Consider the following 18,973-nt stretch of genomic DNA (forward strand, 5'->3'; position numbering starts at 1 on the left):
GTAGCCAAGACGTCTAGCTAAACTCTAGACGTCTACTGGAAGATTCTGAAGAAAAAAAGTGTTTAATAATACATGGCAACTGGCCATTGAAAATGCAGTGATAGTCATTTAAGAAATACCTAATTTGAAAAAATACTTCATGAAATTCTTAATTGAATGAATACTTATAAATTTAAAAATTATTCACCCTATATAGACAAACAAAATATTTATCAATCTTAGTAAAGCATATGAACATTATTGAAGTATGAAACAAAACTCTAGAAAGTGTCTGAGAAAGGAGCCATGCTGTTGTTTTCTTCTTGTGACTAAAGTTATTATATAAAGCATGCTTCTCAAGATTTTTAAAAAGCTTCTAGCCCTGCTCTAGGCATGCCAGGGGAGCTGCAGACCAGACCCTGTGTAATGCCCCAGGTCTCAGCCTGTATGCCGTGATACAGGCATAGACACCTGCATCCAGGTGACACCTGCTTGGGCTTTCTTTTTTCAGGAGAATATCAGCTGTGACCACACAGTTTTTAGGGAGGACTCAGGAGCAGAAAGACACTATACATCAAATAAGACATCATCCTTCGAGAGAAGACATTTTCCTAAGTCTGGTGAGAAAGACTGACTAGTGCTAGATGATGCCAGTGGGTCTTCCTGATTTTCAAATTTTGGGGCCAGCCTGGTTGCAGAGTGCATTTCTAGTCAGTTAGCAGAGTTTGTTCTCTCCTGCCATAAAGATTCTGACTATCTTTTCCCTTCTCCAGAGAAATGGCAGCCACAACCATAGAGAGAGTACCATGTCTCGGATGTGCAGGTGGCCAGCCCCTGCCTAAATAGAGTACCTTTCCTTGAACCCCGAGGTGGACAGTTTCTTACACTAGGCCTGAGAAGGTTCAGGCCTGCAGCACCTGAAGGGTGGCAGTACTCCTATTTGGTTAGAATGCTCATATTCTCATTTATTCAGTTATGTTTCATTCAAAACAAGATATGTGTATGACCTTGATAATAGGGACACCTTGAAAGTTGAACTGGGTTTTATTAACCCAAGTTCCATCAGGCAGCCACTGTAAATGAAAAGCCCTTGGAAAAAAATCACGTTTGTCCTGCTCAATATTTTCTGTCATTTTTTTACTTTTATCTGAAGTATATATTACAAAAATATGAACATACCTTTAGAAAAACTTCCTGTGAGGTTTTTCTAAAGGTGTGTTATAGCCTTTTTCTCCTCTCCCTACTGTGCGCCCTGAGCTTGTCTTCTTCCAGCATCTTGCTTTGATCTTTGGTCAGATGACTTGGGAAAAGAAATTGGCAATGGAATGTAATGCTGCCTTGGGGTCAGTGTATTTGGCTTATTCACCCTAATCTGCAGAGAGTGTGGATAAGGATCCCTCCTAGGGCACAGACACCCTCCCATAGTCTTGGGACTGCAGGGTGTAAAGCTTCACACAACTGTAGAGATGGCCCATGTGTGGGGACTCAACATTTGGACAGGAACTGAAGTTTTGTCCCACATCTTTGCAGGTTGTTATTCCAGACACAGCAGTGCACCTCCTCTTCCCTAAAGTAGTGTGAGGAGCAGATTTTCTGCTTTTGGTTCCTGTAGGGGTTCTGTGGTGGGGACCTAATTCTTTTCTACACATTTATTATTTTTGTTTGGTTTTTGCTTCCTGATGCTTTGGTCTTAATACTGGAGAATTAGTTTTACTACATAAAACAATATTGTTGGGAATCGTGAATAACCAGCACAATATTACATGGTAAACAAGAAAATAAGTTACAAAACTGAAAAAGTAATGTATTTTAAACTATTTATTTATTTATTTTTAGGGGGAGGGGAGGGGAGGGGAGGGAGGTAGAGAGTGAGAGAAACATCTATGTGCAAGAGAAACATTGCTTAGTTGCCTCTTGCACGCCCCCAACTGGGGACCTGGCCCACAACCCAGGCATGTGCCCTGACTGGAAATTGAACCAGCACCCTTTCAGTTCACAGGCTGGCACTCAATCCATTGAGACACACCAGCCAGGGTGAAAAAGTAATATTCTCTGTACTAAAATTTTATGAATAGAGACATAAATTGCTATAAAAGCAATGTCAACACCACAAATTTTTTGCATGGCTTGATATATTCCAACCATGTAAAGATAAAAATAAATTGTTTAAGCCAAGCTCACATATAATTTTTAAGACCCTTTCCTGACCACCTCCTACTTTAGAAATGGAGTAGTCCAAACCCAAGCAAATAAGAACTAGAAAATACCTTAGAAATCATCTTGTTCAAATTAAAAATCCCATAAGTAAGGATTAGGAGTGACTGTGGCCACATGTGATGCCTTTCCGAGCTCAGGTACCCCTCAGGTGATTGAGTTTTGTGGTGTTCTGCAGCCAGTATCTGGTGTCTCTCCTCCTTTTCTGCCCTCACCTTCTAAGTACATTGGAATGGATTATGTAACAGTCTCATGTAGTAGAAGCTACAAGGAATCTGTTGGTCTGTCTGTTCATTCAGTGAATAGTGTAAGTGCTACAGAGAAAAGCAAGATTCGGGGAATGTGCTGATCAGTCATTAGAGAAACCCTGAAGGTTGTACAGGAGAATGCCTTGAAAAGAAATACCCAGTTTAAGAGTGTCCTAGGCCACTGAGTCTTAGGATATAGATGATGTATGTTCTTTATGCATAACATAAAGGTTGTATATAGTAGGCATTCGCAAGACTTCTGAAAGGAATAGATGGTTATAATTTCATAGGTTGTTTTGAATGTTCAGGTGACTCTTACTGTGGACTAGGTTCTGTGGTTTATAATGAATTGCCTTTATACTGTAGGTCATGACCCATGGTTAGTATTCAGCCTGCAGATGTGTTTTGTTTGAAGCATATGGTATTTTTTATAAACCAGGAAATTTTATATCAAACCCAAATTTATAGAATATCTTTGAAATGCAACCTGACAATTAAGGTCAGCTCTTAATTCCTGTGCAGTTCCAGCAGTTGGCTGAGCTCATAATGACCTCCTTCAAATGAGCTCGTGGTTCCTGGTTTTTGGCCTTATCGCCCTTCTTTATCCCACGTGCTGTTGAACACTTGCTTTTGCGACTTGCAGGCTGAGGGAGATTTCTCTCTGACTATAAATTTATGCCATAAATTTTCATTTAAAATGAATTAAGTTTATGAAAAACAAAGGACTTATACAGTTTATAATATTGTGTGGGTTTCAAATATTTTGAAATAATGCCTCAAAAGTCAGTTTGTTTTGAAGAGTGGGTACAAGTGATGGCTTTGTTTTAAATAAATTTCTGAGTACTTTCCACTAAAAAGTCTTAAAAACAGAGAGTGCATCTAACTTCCAGCTATGTGTTTTTAGGGACCATTTTCTATTAGAGGTACCAGGTCAGGACCAGGGAAGTATGAGGTGTGCCTGAAATATCTATCAACAGGCATGAAAGTGTACAGAAATGACTGTGGACATGTGAACAGAACATAGAAACCAACATGAAGGTAGTTCGAGCACCTCAGAAAGAACAGGGGTGGCAATGGATTATATAATGCATCAAATGCAAACTTTTCTATATAGTAACAGAGAAGAGTGTCAAAAGAGTCAGAGATTCTCTATCAAAGAATGCCAACTAATGAGTACAGAAGGAATCTTAGCGTTATAAAAGCACCACTGCAAAACCTCCAATATAGTGATTGATTTAGGCAAAGATAATGAAAGATAAAACCACTAAGTAAAAGGTTATTGGATGGCAAAATAGTCACACAGATTCAAAATCTTACCTTGCAGCCCTGGCCTGTGTACCTCAGTTGGTTCGAGTGTCATCCTGTACACCAAAAGGTTGCAGGTTTAATCCCCAGTCAGGGCACATACCTAGGATGTGGCAGCTGATCTATGTTTCTCTCTAACTCTCACATCAGTGTTTCTCTCCCTCTCTCTCTCTCTCCCTATCTCACCCTCATCCCCTCTCCTCTTCCTCTCTCTCACATCAATAAACATATTCTCAGGTGAGAATGTTAAAAAAGAGAGAGGAATTCATAGAGAAGATTCATAGCGAAGTGACGTGTTATACTATCTTCAGCTTACATTCCAGTGGTCCTGTTCTCTGCAAGTACTGTCTAACCTCAGTTCTTGAACATCTTGGTTCTTGAACAGTTTCACTCTCAGCCAAGTTGTTCATAGAAGAAAATGTCTTGGTTGTCTAACAAAACTTCGAATCTCTATTCCCTCTACCCAACAACCCTTTCATGCTGGTATCTGTATGATCGGTTACCATCTCTCAGGCAACAAACAAATGAGATTTGGTTTTTGAACAAATTGCTTCTTGAACAGTTTTCTGGAACAAATTAAGTTCCAGAACCAAGGTTCCATTGTACAGATATATGTATGTATATATGTATAGATATGGATATGGAAAGAGAGAAAGACATAAAATGAATGTGAAAAAAATATTAATTGCTGCATGTAGATGAATAGTATATAGATGTTCATTGTATTTTACCTTTTCTATGGCCCTAAAAGTATTTCTAAATAAATGGGGGAATAAGTACTAAATAAGTGGGAGAAACAAGGCCATTTGCCTTGATTTTAACTCTTTGATTTATCCATAACTCTATTTAAGTATTTACATGTAAAATTTATTTTAAGTTAATTAAGGAGTTACCCTAGGAGGCATTCTTAACCTAGGTTACATGAATCCCTAGAGGATTTTGAATGGTTATATGAATCTTTTGATACATGCAAAGTGTTTGTATATGTGCTTTTTTTTCTGTATAGAAGGTTCATCATAGTTTTCATCATAGTTTCAAAGGGGTTTATTCTTCAGATAGTTAAGAACTACAGCCCTATAATAGATTTACATTTTATAGTGCGTTCTTTATTCTGAGGATCACAATACTAGTTAAATTTGCGTATCCAATAGTACATATATAAATTTGGTAATCGTGAATGTAATCTTAACTTATTCAAAATAAATGAACCTCCATCAGATTCTAACTTATAAAAAGATTTGCTTGGGACTTCTGGCCAAGATGGAGGCATAGGTAGACATGCTGCATCTCCCTCCACAACTAGAAGGAATATAACTACCTCAAAACTAGAGACAACCAAAAGTTCCAAAATATAGAGCTGCATGAAAGTCCAGCAAACAAAGATATAAAGAAGAAATACTCATTTAGACAGGTAGGAGTGGTGGTGCTGGAGTGGAGAGGACATGGTGTGGAGCTGGCGGCGACACCGTCTGTGGCTGGCCAGAAGAAAGCACAGTCACACATTTTTAAAAGTAGGGAGGCACACCTGGGGAGCGCTCCCAGCACCAGACCAGACCATGCAGTTCATGGTGCCAGTGCTGAGGAAAATAAAGCCTCATTGTTTATGACTGTGAAAGCCAGTGGGGGTTGTGGTGGAGGAAGAAACTGCCAGTCTCTCAGCAGAATCAACTTGTTTAAAGGGCCCCTGAAGTCCTAGAACATCTGCACCAACCCACTCTGGGAACCATGGCCAAGGCAACAGCTAGAGAGGAGCCAGTCCCATACAGGAAGTGGGAGAAATGCCTGGAAAAGGGGTGAGTGCTGAGCAAGTGGCATTGTTCTCTCTCCCACACATACAGCATCAGAATGGGGTGAAACAGGTTGCTCTGTGCTGATGAATACCTAAGGCTCTGCTCCTTACAATGTAACAGGTGTAACGGCTCTATCTAAGAGACTTATTTAAGAAAAAGAGAATCAAAACTATGAATATTAAAATGATAACAAACTCACAACTATCAAGACACAGGCAAACACAGGAGCCTATCAAGTTGAGGAGATAGAGAAGTATGGCCCAAAAGAGGGAACAGATCAAGGTTCCAGTGGGAGAACTAAGCGATGAGGAGATAGCCAACCTAACAGACCAGGCGATAGCCAACCTAACAGATGCAGAGTTCAAAACACGGTTGATAAAAATGCCCACAGGCTTAACAGATATGCTTGAGTATGGCAAATGCAGAAGGGAAGAAGTGAAGGCTATGCTAAGTGAAATGAAGGAAAATCCACATGAAACCAGGGAAGAAATCAAGGGTTCAAATAGATGATTTGGAACTTAAGGAAGAAAAAAACAGTCAACCAATACAAAACGAAGAAATGAGAATAGAAAAAAAACAAGGGGAGTCTTAGGAACCTCTAGGACAACTTTAAACTTGCCGACATCTAAATCATAGGGGTGCCAGAAGAAGATGAAGAGCGAGAAATTGAAAACTTACATGAAAAAATAATGAAGGAAAACGTTCTAATTTGGTGAAGGAAAGAGACATACAAGTCCAGGAAGCACAGAGAGTCCCAAACAAGATGGACCCAAACAGACCACACCAAGACACATCATAATTAAAATGACAAAAATTAAAGAAAAAGAGAAAATCTTAAAAGCAGCAAGAGAAAAGAAGAGTTACCTACAAAAGAGTTCCTATAAGACTGTCAGCTGATTGCTCAAAAGAAACTTTGCAGACAAGAAGAGACTGGCTAGAAGTATTCAAATTGATGAAAAGCAAGGACCTACAACCAAGATTACTCTATCCAGCAAAGCTATCATTTATAATGGAAAGGCAGATGAAGTGCTTCCAAGACAAGGTAAAGCTAAAGGAGTTCATCATCACCAAGCCATTATTTTATGAAATATTAAAGGGACTTATTTAAGAAAAAGAGGATCAAAACTATGAACATTAAAATGATAACAAACTCACAACTATCAATAATAGAACCTAAAAAAATAAAAATGAAAAATAAAAGCTTAAGTAAACAACCAGAATAGGAATAGAATCATAGTATGGGGATCATTTGGAGGGTTATCAGCTGGGAGGGGAAAGAGGGAGAAATCGGGAAGTGGTGCAGGGATTAAGAAGCATAATTGGTAAGTACAAAATAGACAGGGGATGTTAAGAAAAATATAGGAAAGGGTGAAGCCAAAGAACTTATATGCATGACCCATGGACATGAACTAAGGGGGGGAGAGTGGGATTGCTGGAGGGAACGGGGTTACTGGGCAGAAGGGAGCAAAGGGAAAAGAAATTGGGACAACTGTAACAACATAAGCAATAAAATATACTTTAAAAAAACGGTTGCTTGTATCAGTCGATAGTTTAATGTAAGTTTATTTGACCACAAAGATTCTGTTACTTAAGAACAAATGACATTTTAATAACATGATGTATTTCAATTTCAAACTAATATGTATTTAGTGCAATCACATGTTATTTTCAATACAATCTGCTTTCCCTTGTGTAGACTCACATTCTTCACATTTTGTGCCAAGGAAAAAAATATTCTAGACCCTAAGTTTTTATTTTATTCATGTTCATGTGAACAAAGAAACATAACTTCAACGAAGAAATAGTCACGCTTGTATTTCTTAGTTATGTGATCACTAAGCTGTTACTAAGTTAGGAACATTCACTTGTCTGCAAATAACTGTGTGACAGAACAAATTTCAGTATGGCTTATCTGTTCCTGTTCAGCATGTTGAAGCAGAGATGTGAGTAATAGGTTAGAATATGGTATTTAAGATACATTGGATCAAACATGTACTAACACATAAGTGCAGTATTTACGGTATATTTTAGTTTTTCTGAAAACAATTTAAATGCCTCTGGATCTGTTGGATTAGGTTCAGCCACAGGGACAGTAATTAAATAATTAAACTCCCCAGGAAAACCATCTGCCCAGAGCATGCTGCACCTGGCTGTAGATCAAGAAAGCCAAGGCTTCCTCTTATCACTGTACAGTCCCCATGGGTTGTCTCAGAGGTAGGAATTTATCTGCAGGGCAGGTTTATTGATCAAATACTCATCTAGTTTGGCTGGCTTTTTTTTTTTTTTCTTAATTAAAAAAAATCCTCATCTGAGGATATGGTTTTATTGATTTTAGGAAGGGGAGAGAAAGAGAGAGAGAGAGAGAGAGAGAAACATTGATGCAACAAACATCAATCAGTTGCCTCCCTCCCATACATGCCCCAACTGGGGATCGAACCTGCAACATAGTTATGTGCCCTGATCGGCAATCAAACCTGCAGTCTTTTGGTATATAGGATGACACTTCAATCACCTGAACCACCCAACTAAGTCTATCTATCTTAAACACAGTTTTTAACCTGTTTTAGGAGTTGAAAGTAATCACATTTATTATAGGTCAGATTCACTTTTCTTTCTAATCGGGATTTTTTTAAAAACCTGCTTCTAAACTACTCCCATGTCCATGACAAGAAGTAGTTCAGACTCTGTATCTTAGTTTTACTCTGCATTTATGGAGCCCCTGCTGGAGCACGTTTTACTCTGGTTTACCCTGCTCTATGTGATGGGTCACTTGGGATGAGCTTGGGATCACTGCTGATATGGCAGCAGTATCCCAGTGGAGCCTGGCCCTCTACAGAGAGTATTTGCTGACCCCTGTCTTAGTGTGAAAGGATCGCTCATTTTCCCACTATATTTCACAATTTAAGGAATCAATTTACTTGGATAATTAATATCTGCCATATTAAGAGGCCTGGCATCCTTGAACAAGTCTCAGAACCTTCCTGCTTGCTGGTTTCCCAGTACCTATCAATGAAGAAATGAACACTCATCGTATCTGACATTCACCCTTTCCCAGCACTGTCATTGACATAACCTCATTTAACCTTCACAGCAGACTTGGGAGATAGGTGTTCCCCTCAATTCAATGGGTGACAAACTGGAAATCAGAGTCTACCTTGGCCAAGTCCAGAGCTAATAAGGATTCCAGTTCAGAACCACGATACTCATTTTTGTTTAGAGATGGCCAGAAACTTCTGACTCTTTTCACGGTTACTTCTACTATTTTTGAATTTTAGCTGACCATGGATTTGAGTTCACATTCAGCTGTGGACAGAAGAGTAGTTGTCATCATCAATCTGTAAACACTTCTATGAGGAAACTTGCTGTTTTTTAAATGAGGGAAAATGTTGGGATAGATATCATAGAGGGTTTTACTTGGCCCTTTGAGGTTTTACTTAAACAGCAGAATTTGAGTATTACATTCTTTTATGTCAGCATCTCTGAGCCTAGTAATCCATGGTATGTTTAAATGATGGCTTTGGAAAACATAGTCAATGTTGCTTTTATTCAGAACAATGAGTTCATTCCCAAGCATTACCAGTTTTCAAAGCATGACTTAATTGTTTATAAAATATGCTCTGTGCTTTCTGAGACCTACACCAGGAAATATTAATAAGAAAACTTATTCCTGCATTAAAAAAATAAAACAAAACAAAAACTTATTCCTTATTAGTTTTATGACTATATAAATCTTTTTCAGTTCAATTTCTCACTTTTACTTTATAAATCCTTAAAATTTATAGATTTCTTTTTGTTTTGTTTAGGAGTGATATTTACATCAACTTTGGTCAACTTATAAGTTGATTCAATTTAGGGGATCAACAGTCATTTTAGCACTGACTTTGTACACAGAACACAGGGACCCAAGGAATGAATTGTCTCTGTTCTAAGTTTTACATTCTTTGGGAGAAACAATACAGCAGGTCTTCAAATAATGTCCTTTCATTCAATGTTGTTTTATATACTACAGCATTGATGAGATGCTTTAGAAACTTAACTCTTATTTATATCACTTAGCCTATGATAAAATTGGTTTTATTATACATAGTTTAATTTAAAGTCACAGAACCTATCAACCACATTAAGTGAAGACTTACTACTGTATACCCCCTGTCTACTGTGCAACACCCCACATATGCAAAGGAATAATCAATACAGATCTAACTCATAATACCAGATCTGTCTGTCACCAGGGTGGTGACACAGAGTGCCAAGGGGAGAGGGGCACTTCCCCAGGAGCCAGACTTCTGGCACAGCTTGTCTTGTGCCCTAGAACCTCTGTGAGGCCAGACCACAGCTCAGGTCAGATGGAAACTTTCAGTGCACTTGGCTCATTCACTCCTCTTGACATTGGGGGCTGGTGCCTGTTAGAATCTGGCTCTCCTGTCCTTCTCCTTAAATGCCTCTCAGTTTCATCCTTGCCTGTGGTTTCAACTCCAGCTGCACGCATTTCTGCCTTTCTCATTCCTCTCGTCCTGCTGCCTGAAATCCACGGCAACTCCCCAACTTGAACATGATCTTGCCCAAACTGTGTGTTTCTCTCAGCCTCTCAGCATCACCACTGAGACTCAGAGCAGTTCTTCTCTTGAGCTCCCTTCTCTTCTACCCACAGGTATTTCCTTTGAAGTCTGTCATACCTGTTTCTGTTTTCTCCTGTGACCTGTGCTGTGTGGGTCCCACATACTGTTTCAAGATTATTGCAGTGATGGCTTTTTTCCTTAAACGATTGCTTTCATGGCACATTTCTCCCTTCAGAGTTTGTCATTGATGATCTGCACACCTCGTTTCAGTAAGGCTGGTATCTCTTGGCCTATGGTATCTCTTGACCTTCTAGGCCCTTCTGGCCTCTTGTTTCCTGTATCATCTCTTAACCAGTGAACATCAACTCTGCAAGGCACACATCTCTCACTTATTCCTTCCCTTTCAACTGATCCCAAACCTATTTCAAGGCCCCAGTCAAGCCTGTTGAATTTTTTCAGTATTAACTGTTAACTCTGGCTCAGAGAACCTTTGATTACATTTGTCCTTTGCTGCTAATTATTTTCTACTGGTTTGGGAGTCACCAGTTCCCTTGCCCCTTACAGTAAGTACCATGCTGTTTTGGTTACTATATGCTTATGTAATAGTTTGATATCAGGTAGCGTGATTCCTTCAACTTTGTTCTTCTTTCTCAAGGTTGCTGCTGTTGTTTGGGGTCTTTTGTGGTTCCACATAAATATTTTTGAATATTCTAGTTCTATGAAGTATGTTATTGGTATATATTGATAAGAATTGCATTGAATCTTTAGATTGCTTTGGGTGATATGGACATTTTAATGATGTTAATTCTTGCTCTCTGTGAGCACAGTATTTGCTTTCATTTATTTATACCTTTTTCAGTTTCTGTATTCAATGTCTCATAATTTTTCAAGAACAAGCCTTTTACCTCCTTGGGTAAATTTATTCCTAATTATTTTAATGCAATTGTAAATGAAATTGTTTTCTTAGTTTCCCTTTATGATAGTTCATTATTGGTGTATAGAAATGCAGTTCATTTCTAGATATTTATTTTGTATCCTTTTACTTGCTGAATTTATTTATCAGTTCTAGTAGTTTTTTGGTGGAATCTTTAGGGCTCTCTACATATAATATGTCATCTGCAAATAATGTTTTACTCTTCCTTTCCAATTTGTATGCCTTTCATTTCTCTTACCTCATTGCTGTGGCTATGACTTCCAGTACGATGTTGAATAAGAGCAGTGAGAGTTTACATCTCTGTCTTGTTCCTGATATTAAAGAAAATGCTTTAGATGTTCCCCATGGAGTATAATGTTGGCTGTGAGTTTGTCATATCTGGCCTTTATTATGTTGAGATATGTCCCCTCTGTTTCCACTTTGCCAAGAGTTAGGTACTGGATTTGTCATATGCTTTTTCTGCATCTTTTGATACAATCATATAATTTCTTTTAAGATTTTATTTATTATTTTTTAGAGAGAGGGGAGGGGAGAGAGAAAGAGAGGGAGAGAAACATCATTATGCACGAAAGCTACATCGACTGGTTGCCTCTCACACAACTGTAGCTGGAGCCGGCCCACAACCCATGTATGTCCCGTGACCAGGAATCAAACTGGCAACCTTTCAGTTCACAGTCCTGCACTCAATCCACTGAGCCGCACCAGCTAGGGCATGATCATATGATTTCTATGTTTTATTTTGTTTACATAGTCTGTTACATAAATTGATTAGTGGATATTGTTTTAACCTTGCATCCTATGAATAAATCCCACTTGATTGTGGTATATGAGTTTTTAATGTATTGCTAGATTTGGTTTGCTAATATTTTGTTGAGGATTTTTGTATCTATGTTCATCAAGGATATTGGGTTATAATTTTCTTTCTTTGTAGTGTTTTTGTCTAGTTTTATATTTAGAATAATGCTGACCTCATATAAAGAGCTTGAAAGTCTTCCCTTCTCTTGAACTTTTGGAATAGTTTGATCAGGATACCTGTTAGTTCTTCCATGAATATTTGATTAAATTTGCCTGTGTGGCCATCTAGTCCAGTCTTTTGTTTTCTGGAAGTTTTTTGATTATTGCTTTGATATAATAAGTTGTAATTGGTCTATTCATGTTTTCTGATTCTTCCTGATTTAGTTTTTGAAGATTGTATGTTTCTAGGAATTTATCCATTTGGCCCCTGATTGTCCAATTTGTTGGCATATAGTTGTTTATAATTATTTTCTTTAATGCTTTGTAATTCTGGGGTATCAGTTGTGACTTCTACTCTTTCATTTCTGATTTTATTTATTGGGTCCTCTCTTTTTGTCTTGATGAGTGTGGTTAAAGGTTTATAAATCTTGTTTATCTTTTCAAAGAATTAACTCTTGGTTTCATGGATGTTTTATATTTTATTTTAGGCTGTCATTTATTTCCATTTTGATCTTTATTATTTCCTTTCTTCTGCTTGCCGTCTCTTCGTGCCTGCAAAGTGTCCTCTGAGAAATCAGCTGATAGTCCTATAGGCACCCCCCTACAAGCAACTCTCCACCTCTCTCCTGCTGCCCCCAGGACTCTGTCTTTATCTTTCACCTTTGGCATCTCAATCATGATGTGTCCTGGTGTGGTCCCCTCTGGGTTCAGATCGCCCGGGACCCTTCGTGCTTCCTGGACCTGTATGTCCATCTCCTTCGCAAAATTTGGGAAGTTTTCCTCATTTTTTTCAATTCTTGCTTCCTCATTCTGCATGGTTGACTGTTTTTTTCTTCCTTATGTTCCAAGTCATTGATTTGAACGCCAGTTTCCTTCCCTTCACCATTGGTTTTGTGTGGATTTTCCTTCGTTTCACTTAGCATAGCCTTCACTTCTTCTCTTATGCATTTGCCATTCTCAAGCATATCTGTCAAGCCTGTGAGCATCTTTATCACCAGTGTTGGAATTCTGTGTCTGTTAGGTTGTCTATCTCATCTGTTAGGTTGGCTATCTCCTCGTCGCTTAGTTCTCCCACTGGAACCTTGATCCGTTCCCCCTTTTGGGCCATACTTTTCTGTCTCCTCATTCTGACAGGCTCCTGTGTTTGTTTGCCTCCACGTCCCAGGTAGAGCTATTGCTCCTGTTATATTGTAAGGGGTGGAGCCTTAGGGATTGGTCAGTACAGGGCCACCTGTTTCACCATGCTGTGGTGCTCTTTGTGGAGGAGGTGTCCGAGAGGGAACAATGCCACCTACTCAGTACTCGCCCCTTTTTCAAGCACCTCTCCCACTCCCGCACCAGACTGGCACCCCTCTAGCTACTGCCCTGGCCGTCGTTCCCAGAGTGGATGGGTCTACGGATGTTCTAGGATTCTGGGGGCCCTTTATACAGTCGGACTCTGCTGAGAGACCGGCAGTTTCTGCCTTCACCCCAACCCCCATTGGTCTGCACAGTCAGAAGTAATGAGGCCTGATTTTCCCTGGTTCTGGGACTTTGGGCTTCGAGTTCTGGTGAGGAGCTGGGAAAGCTCCCCAGGTGTCCCTCCTGATTTTTTTAAACATGTGGCTGCTTTCTACTGGCCTGTCACTGCTGCTGCCACCACACCGTGTCCTCTCCGCTCCTCCTACCTGTCTGGATGAGTATTTCTTCTTTATATCTTTTTTTGCTGGACTTCCATGTAGTTTGGTTTTCTGGAACTTCTGGTTGTTTCTAGTTTCTTGTTGTTTTTAAAAATCATTTATTTGTTTCTTTATTTATTTATAGAGAGAGGGGGAAGGAGAAAGAAAGGGAGAGAAACATCACTGTGTGGTTATCTCTCACTCGTGCCCCCAACTGGGGACCTGATGTGCAACCTAGTTATGTGCCCTAACTGGGAATCAAACCAGGGTTGTTTCTAGTTTGAGGTAGTTGTATTCCTTCTTAGTTGTGGAGAGAGACGCAGCGTGTCTGTCTACGCCTCCGTACTGGCCAGAAGTCTTTATATGTCTGTTTTTATGCCAGTACCAGACTTTTCTTTATTACAGTGACCTTGTTATCAGGTATTATGATTCCACCTACTTTGTTCTTCTTTTTCAAGATTGCTGATGCTATTCGGTGTCATTTTTGAAATATTTGTTCTAGATCTGTGAATTATATCATTGTTATTTTAATAGGGATTATGTTGAATCTGTAGAGTTTTTTGGGTAGTATTGACTTTTAATGATATTAATTCTTCCAATCCATGAATACAGTATATGCTTCCATTTATTTGTATCTTCCTTAATTTCTTTCTACAGTGTTCTGTGGTTTTCTTATTAAAGGTCCTTTACCTCATTGGTTAAGTGTATTCCTATGTATTTTATTTTTCTTGTTGCTATAGTAAATGGAATTTTCCCCTAGTTTCTATTTCTGCTATTTCATTGTTGATTGACAAAAATGCCTTTTATTTTTGAATATTGACGTTGTATGATGCTATTTTGCCAAATTCACTTATTAGGATGAGTACTTTTTGCTGGAGCTTATAGGATTTTCTATGTACACTATCATAATTCCTGCAAATAATGACAATTTTTTTTCCTCCTTTCCAGATTAGATGCCTTCTATTTCTTTTTCTTGTCTTATTGCTCTGGCTAGAACTTGCAAAATTATGTTGAATAGAAGTGGGGAAAGTGGATACCCTTCACTTGTTCCTGATCTAAGGGGGAAAGCTTTTAGTTTTTGCCCATTGACTATGATGTTAGCTGTATGTTTCTTGTATATGGCCTTTATTATGTTGAGATATGCTCCCTCTATTCCCACTTTGCTGAGTGTTTTTATCATAAATAGATGCTGTACATTATCAATTGCTTTTTCACCATCTGTTGGTATGATCATGTGATTTTTGTCTTTCATTTTGTTTATGTGGTGTATTACAGTTATTGATTTGCAAATATTATACCATCCTGCATCTCTGGGATGAATCCCACTGGATTATGGGGTATGATCTTTAGAATGTATTGCTGGATCCAGTTTGTCAATATTTTGTTGAGGATTTTATCATCTGTATTCATCAGTGATATTGGCCCTTAGTTTTCCTTCTTTGTTGTGTCTTGACCTGGTTTTGGAATTAGGATAATACTGGCCTCATAGAAAGAGTTTGGGAGTCTTCCCTCTCCTTGAATTTTTTTGGAATAGTTTGAGAAGAACAGGAGTTCATTCTTCCCTAAATGTTTGGTAAAATTTACCTGTAAAGCCATCTGGTCCAGGGCTTTTGTGTCCTGGAAGGTTTTTGATTACTGCTTCAAATTCACTAGTTGTTTTTAGTCTATTCAGGCTTTCTGCTGCTTCTTGATTCAGTTCTGGAAGAGTATATGTTTCCAGAAATTTTTCCATTTCATCCAGGTTGTCCAATTTCGTGGCATATAGTTTTTCATAGTAATTACTTTTAAACCTTTGTTTTTCTTTGGTATTGGTTGTTGTTTCTCTTCTTTTGTTTCCAATTTTATTTATGCAGGTCCTTTTCTTTTTTTTCTGATGAGTCTGGTTAAAAGTTTGTCAATCTTGTTTATCTTTTCAAAGAACCAACTCCTGGATTTACTGATCTTTTGAATTGTTTGTTTAGTCTCTATGTCACTTAATTCCATTCTGATCTTGATATTTCCTCTTTTTTACTAGCTCTAGGCTTTGTTTGTTGTTGTTCCTCTAGCTGTTGTAGATGTAGGGTTACGTTGTTCATTTGAAATTTTTCTATCTTTTTTACATAGGCCTGTATTGCTATGAACTTACATCTCAGGACTGCCTTGGTGTGTCCCATAACTCTTGGGTTGTCGTGTCTTCATTTTCATTTGTTTCCAGAAACTTTTTGATTTCTTCCTTGAGCTCATTGTCAACCCATTCATTGTTTACTATCATGCTCTTCAGTCTCCATGAATTGAACGTTTTTGAGTTTTCATCTTGAGTTTGGATTCTAGTTTCCAGCCATTGTGATCTGAGAGAATGCTTGATATGATTTCAATTTTCCTGAACTTGTTGATACTTGTTTTGTGTCCTACTGTGTGGTCTATTTTTAAGAATGTTCCATGTGCATTTGAAAAGACTGCATATGTTGCTTCTTTGGGCTGATAGTTTCTGTTTATATCAATTAAGTTCCTTTGATCTAGAATGTCATTTTGTGCCACAATATTCTTTTTTTTTTTTCTTTTCATTTAAGACAGGGAATACTTTATTCAAACCCTTCAGAGAAGTGGACTAGCTGGGTCTGTAACAAAGCTTCATGTTTTAAAGCATAGGCCAGTAATTGTATGAGTATACACTGCTACATACAAGTTAACTGATCAGACCACAACTTTTCATGTTTGAAACAGAATAAGCTTCCCTGTAAAAGCAGCAAGCACCATTGACGTTTTAACTTTAGTATTCCTCTCCCTCCTCACCCTCTCCTTCAACAGAATCCACACCAACCTCCTCATAATCCTTCTCTAGGACAGCCATGTCCTTACGGGCCTCAGAAAACTCTCCTTCCTCCATGCCCTCACCCACGTACCAGTGGACAAAAGCACGCTTGGCGTACATCAGGTCAAACTTGTGGTCCAGGCGAGCCCAGGCCTCAGCAATAGCTGTGGTGTTGCTCAGCGTGCACACAGCTCGCTGTACTTTGGCCAGGTCTCCACCAGGCACCACAGTGGGAGGCTGGTAATTAAAGCCAACTTTCAAGCCAGTGGGGCACCAGTCCACAAACTGGATGATACGCTTGGTCTTGATAGTGGCAATGGCAGCATTGACATCTTTGGGAACCACATCACCATGGTACAACAGGCAGCAAGCCATGTATTTACCGTGGCGAGGGTCACATTTCACCATCTGGTTTGCTGGCTCAAAGCACGCATTGGTGATCTCTGCTACAGAAAGCTGTTCATGGTAGGCTTTCTCAGCACAGATGACAAGGGCATATGTGGCAAGAGGGAAGTGGATGCGGGGATAGGGCACCAGGTTGGTCTGGAATTCAGTCAGATCGACATTCAGGGCTCCATCAAACCTGAGGGAAGCAGTGATGGAGGACACAATTTGACCTATCAACCTATTCAGGTTAGTGTAGGTTGGGCGCTCAATATCCAGGTTTCTACGACAGATGCCATAGATGGCCTCATTGTCAACCATGAAGGCACAATCAGAGTGCTCCAGGGTGGTGTGGGTGGTGAGGATGGAGTTGTAGGGTTCAACTACAGCTGTGGAAACCTGGGGGGCTGGGTAAATGGAGAACTCCAGCTTGGACTTCTTGCCATAATCGACAGAGAGGCGCTCCATCAGCAGGGAGGTGAACCCAGAACCAGTTCCCCCACCAAAGCTGTGGAAAACCAAGAAGCCCTGAAGACCTGTGCACTGGTCAGCCAGTTTCTGAATTCGGTCCAGGACAAGATCAATGATCTCCTTGCCAATGGTGTAATGTCCACGGGCATAGTTATTGGCAGCATCTTCCTTGCCTGTGATCAGCTGCTCAGGGTGGAAGAGCTGGCAGTAGGTACCAGTGCGAACTTCATCAATGACTGTGGGTTCCAGGTCTACAAACACTGCCCTGGGCACATGCTTGCCAGCACCTGTCTCACTGAAGAAGGTGTTGAAGGAGTCATCTCCCCCCGCAATAGTCTTGTCACTTGGCATCTGGCCATTAGGCTGGATGCCATGTTCTAGGCAGTAGAGCTCCCAGCAGGCGTTGCCAGTCTGGACACCAGCCTGGCCAATGTGGATGGAGATACATTCACGCATGGTTGCTGCTTTACGGCTGTCTAATGGATGACGGAGAGGAAGAAGAGAGGTTGTTGCTTCTTACAGCATGACTCTTAAGCGGTCGATGTAAGAGAACCTGCTCGTGCCACAATATTCTTGTTGATTTTTTTGTTTTGAAGATCTATGTGTTGTTGACAGTGGGGTGTTAATGTGCCCAATGATAAGTGTGTTGCTGTCTATATCGTTCTTGAAGTCCTTCAAGATTTTCCTTATATATTTGGATGCCCCTTTGTTGGGTGCATACATGTTTACTAGAGTTATATCTTCTTGATGAATTCTTCCCTTAAGTATTATGTAGTGTCTTTCTCTGTCTCTTTTTATGGCCTTTGTATTGAAGTCTATTTTGTCTAATGTAGGTATTGCTACCCTAGCTTTTTTTCATGTCCATTTGCTTGCAATATTTTTTCCATCCCTTCACTTTCAGTCTGTGTAGATCTGCTGCTTTGAGGTGAGTCTCTTGTAGACAGCATATATGTGGGTCATGTTTTCTTATCCATTCAGTTGCCCTCTGTCTTTTGATTGGAGCATTTAATCCTTTTACATTTAAGGTTATTATTGATAGTTACTTATTTATTTTAATTTTTTTCCTTTGTAACTGTTCCTCTCATTCTTTTTCTTCATCTTAAAGCAGTCCCCTTAGCATGTCTTGCAATGATGGTATAGTGGTGATGTATTCTTTTAGCCTTCTTTTGTCTGGGAAACCCTTTATATTAACTTTCATTTTGAATAAGAGCACTGCGGGGTAGAGTAGCCTTAATTACCAGCCTTTGTTTTTCATTGCTTAAAATATTTTTTGCCATTTCCTTCTGGCTTGTAGTGTTTCTGTTGAGAAATCAGCCTTATCAGAGCTTCCTTGTATATTATTAGCTGTTTCTTTTTTGCTGCCTTTAAGATTCTCCCTTTGTTTTGATTTTGCCATTTTCATTATGTGTCTTGGAGTGGGTCTTGAAGTGGTTCATCTTGATTGGAACAGACCGTCTGTGCTTCCTGGACTTGTGTGACTTTTTCTCTCATCAAGTTAGGGAAGTTTTTCATGTTTTTCAAACAGGTTTTTTATCCCTTGCTACTCTTCTTCTCTTTCTAGTATCCTTATTATAAGAATATCATTATGTTTCATGTTTTCCTGCATTTCCTTTAACCCCTCTTTGTTCTTTTTGAGTCTTTTTTATTATTCTTTTTTTTTAATTTTTAATATGTTTTAATGATTAT

At 39.2% G+C, this 18,973-nt stretch overlaps 2 protein-coding genes across 2 annotated transcripts in view; one reads left to right on the top strand and one right to left on the bottom strand.

Moving 5' to 3' along the window:
• The window catches only part of CENPP (centromere protein P), a 384,243-nt gene that overhangs the window by 206,079 nt on the left and 159,191 nt on the right, over positions 1-18,973 (top strand). The gene's annotated exons all lie outside the window — the stretch shown is intronic.
• LOC150012693 (tubulin alpha-1A chain-like) lies at positions 16,391-17,743 on the bottom strand. The gene has a single exon (XM_090275752.1). The coding sequence runs from the start codon at positions 17,741-17,743 to the stop codon at positions 16,391-16,393; it is 1,353 nt and encodes a 450-aa protein (XP_090131878.1).

Source organism: Furipterus horrens, unplaced genomic scaffold (genome assembly GCF_987537825.1).
Source record: "Furipterus horrens unplaced genomic scaffold, mFurHor1.1.pri manual_scaffold_4, whole genome shotgun sequence".
NCBI lineage: Eukaryota > Metazoa > Chordata > Mammalia > Chiroptera > Furipteridae > Furipterus > Furipterus horrens.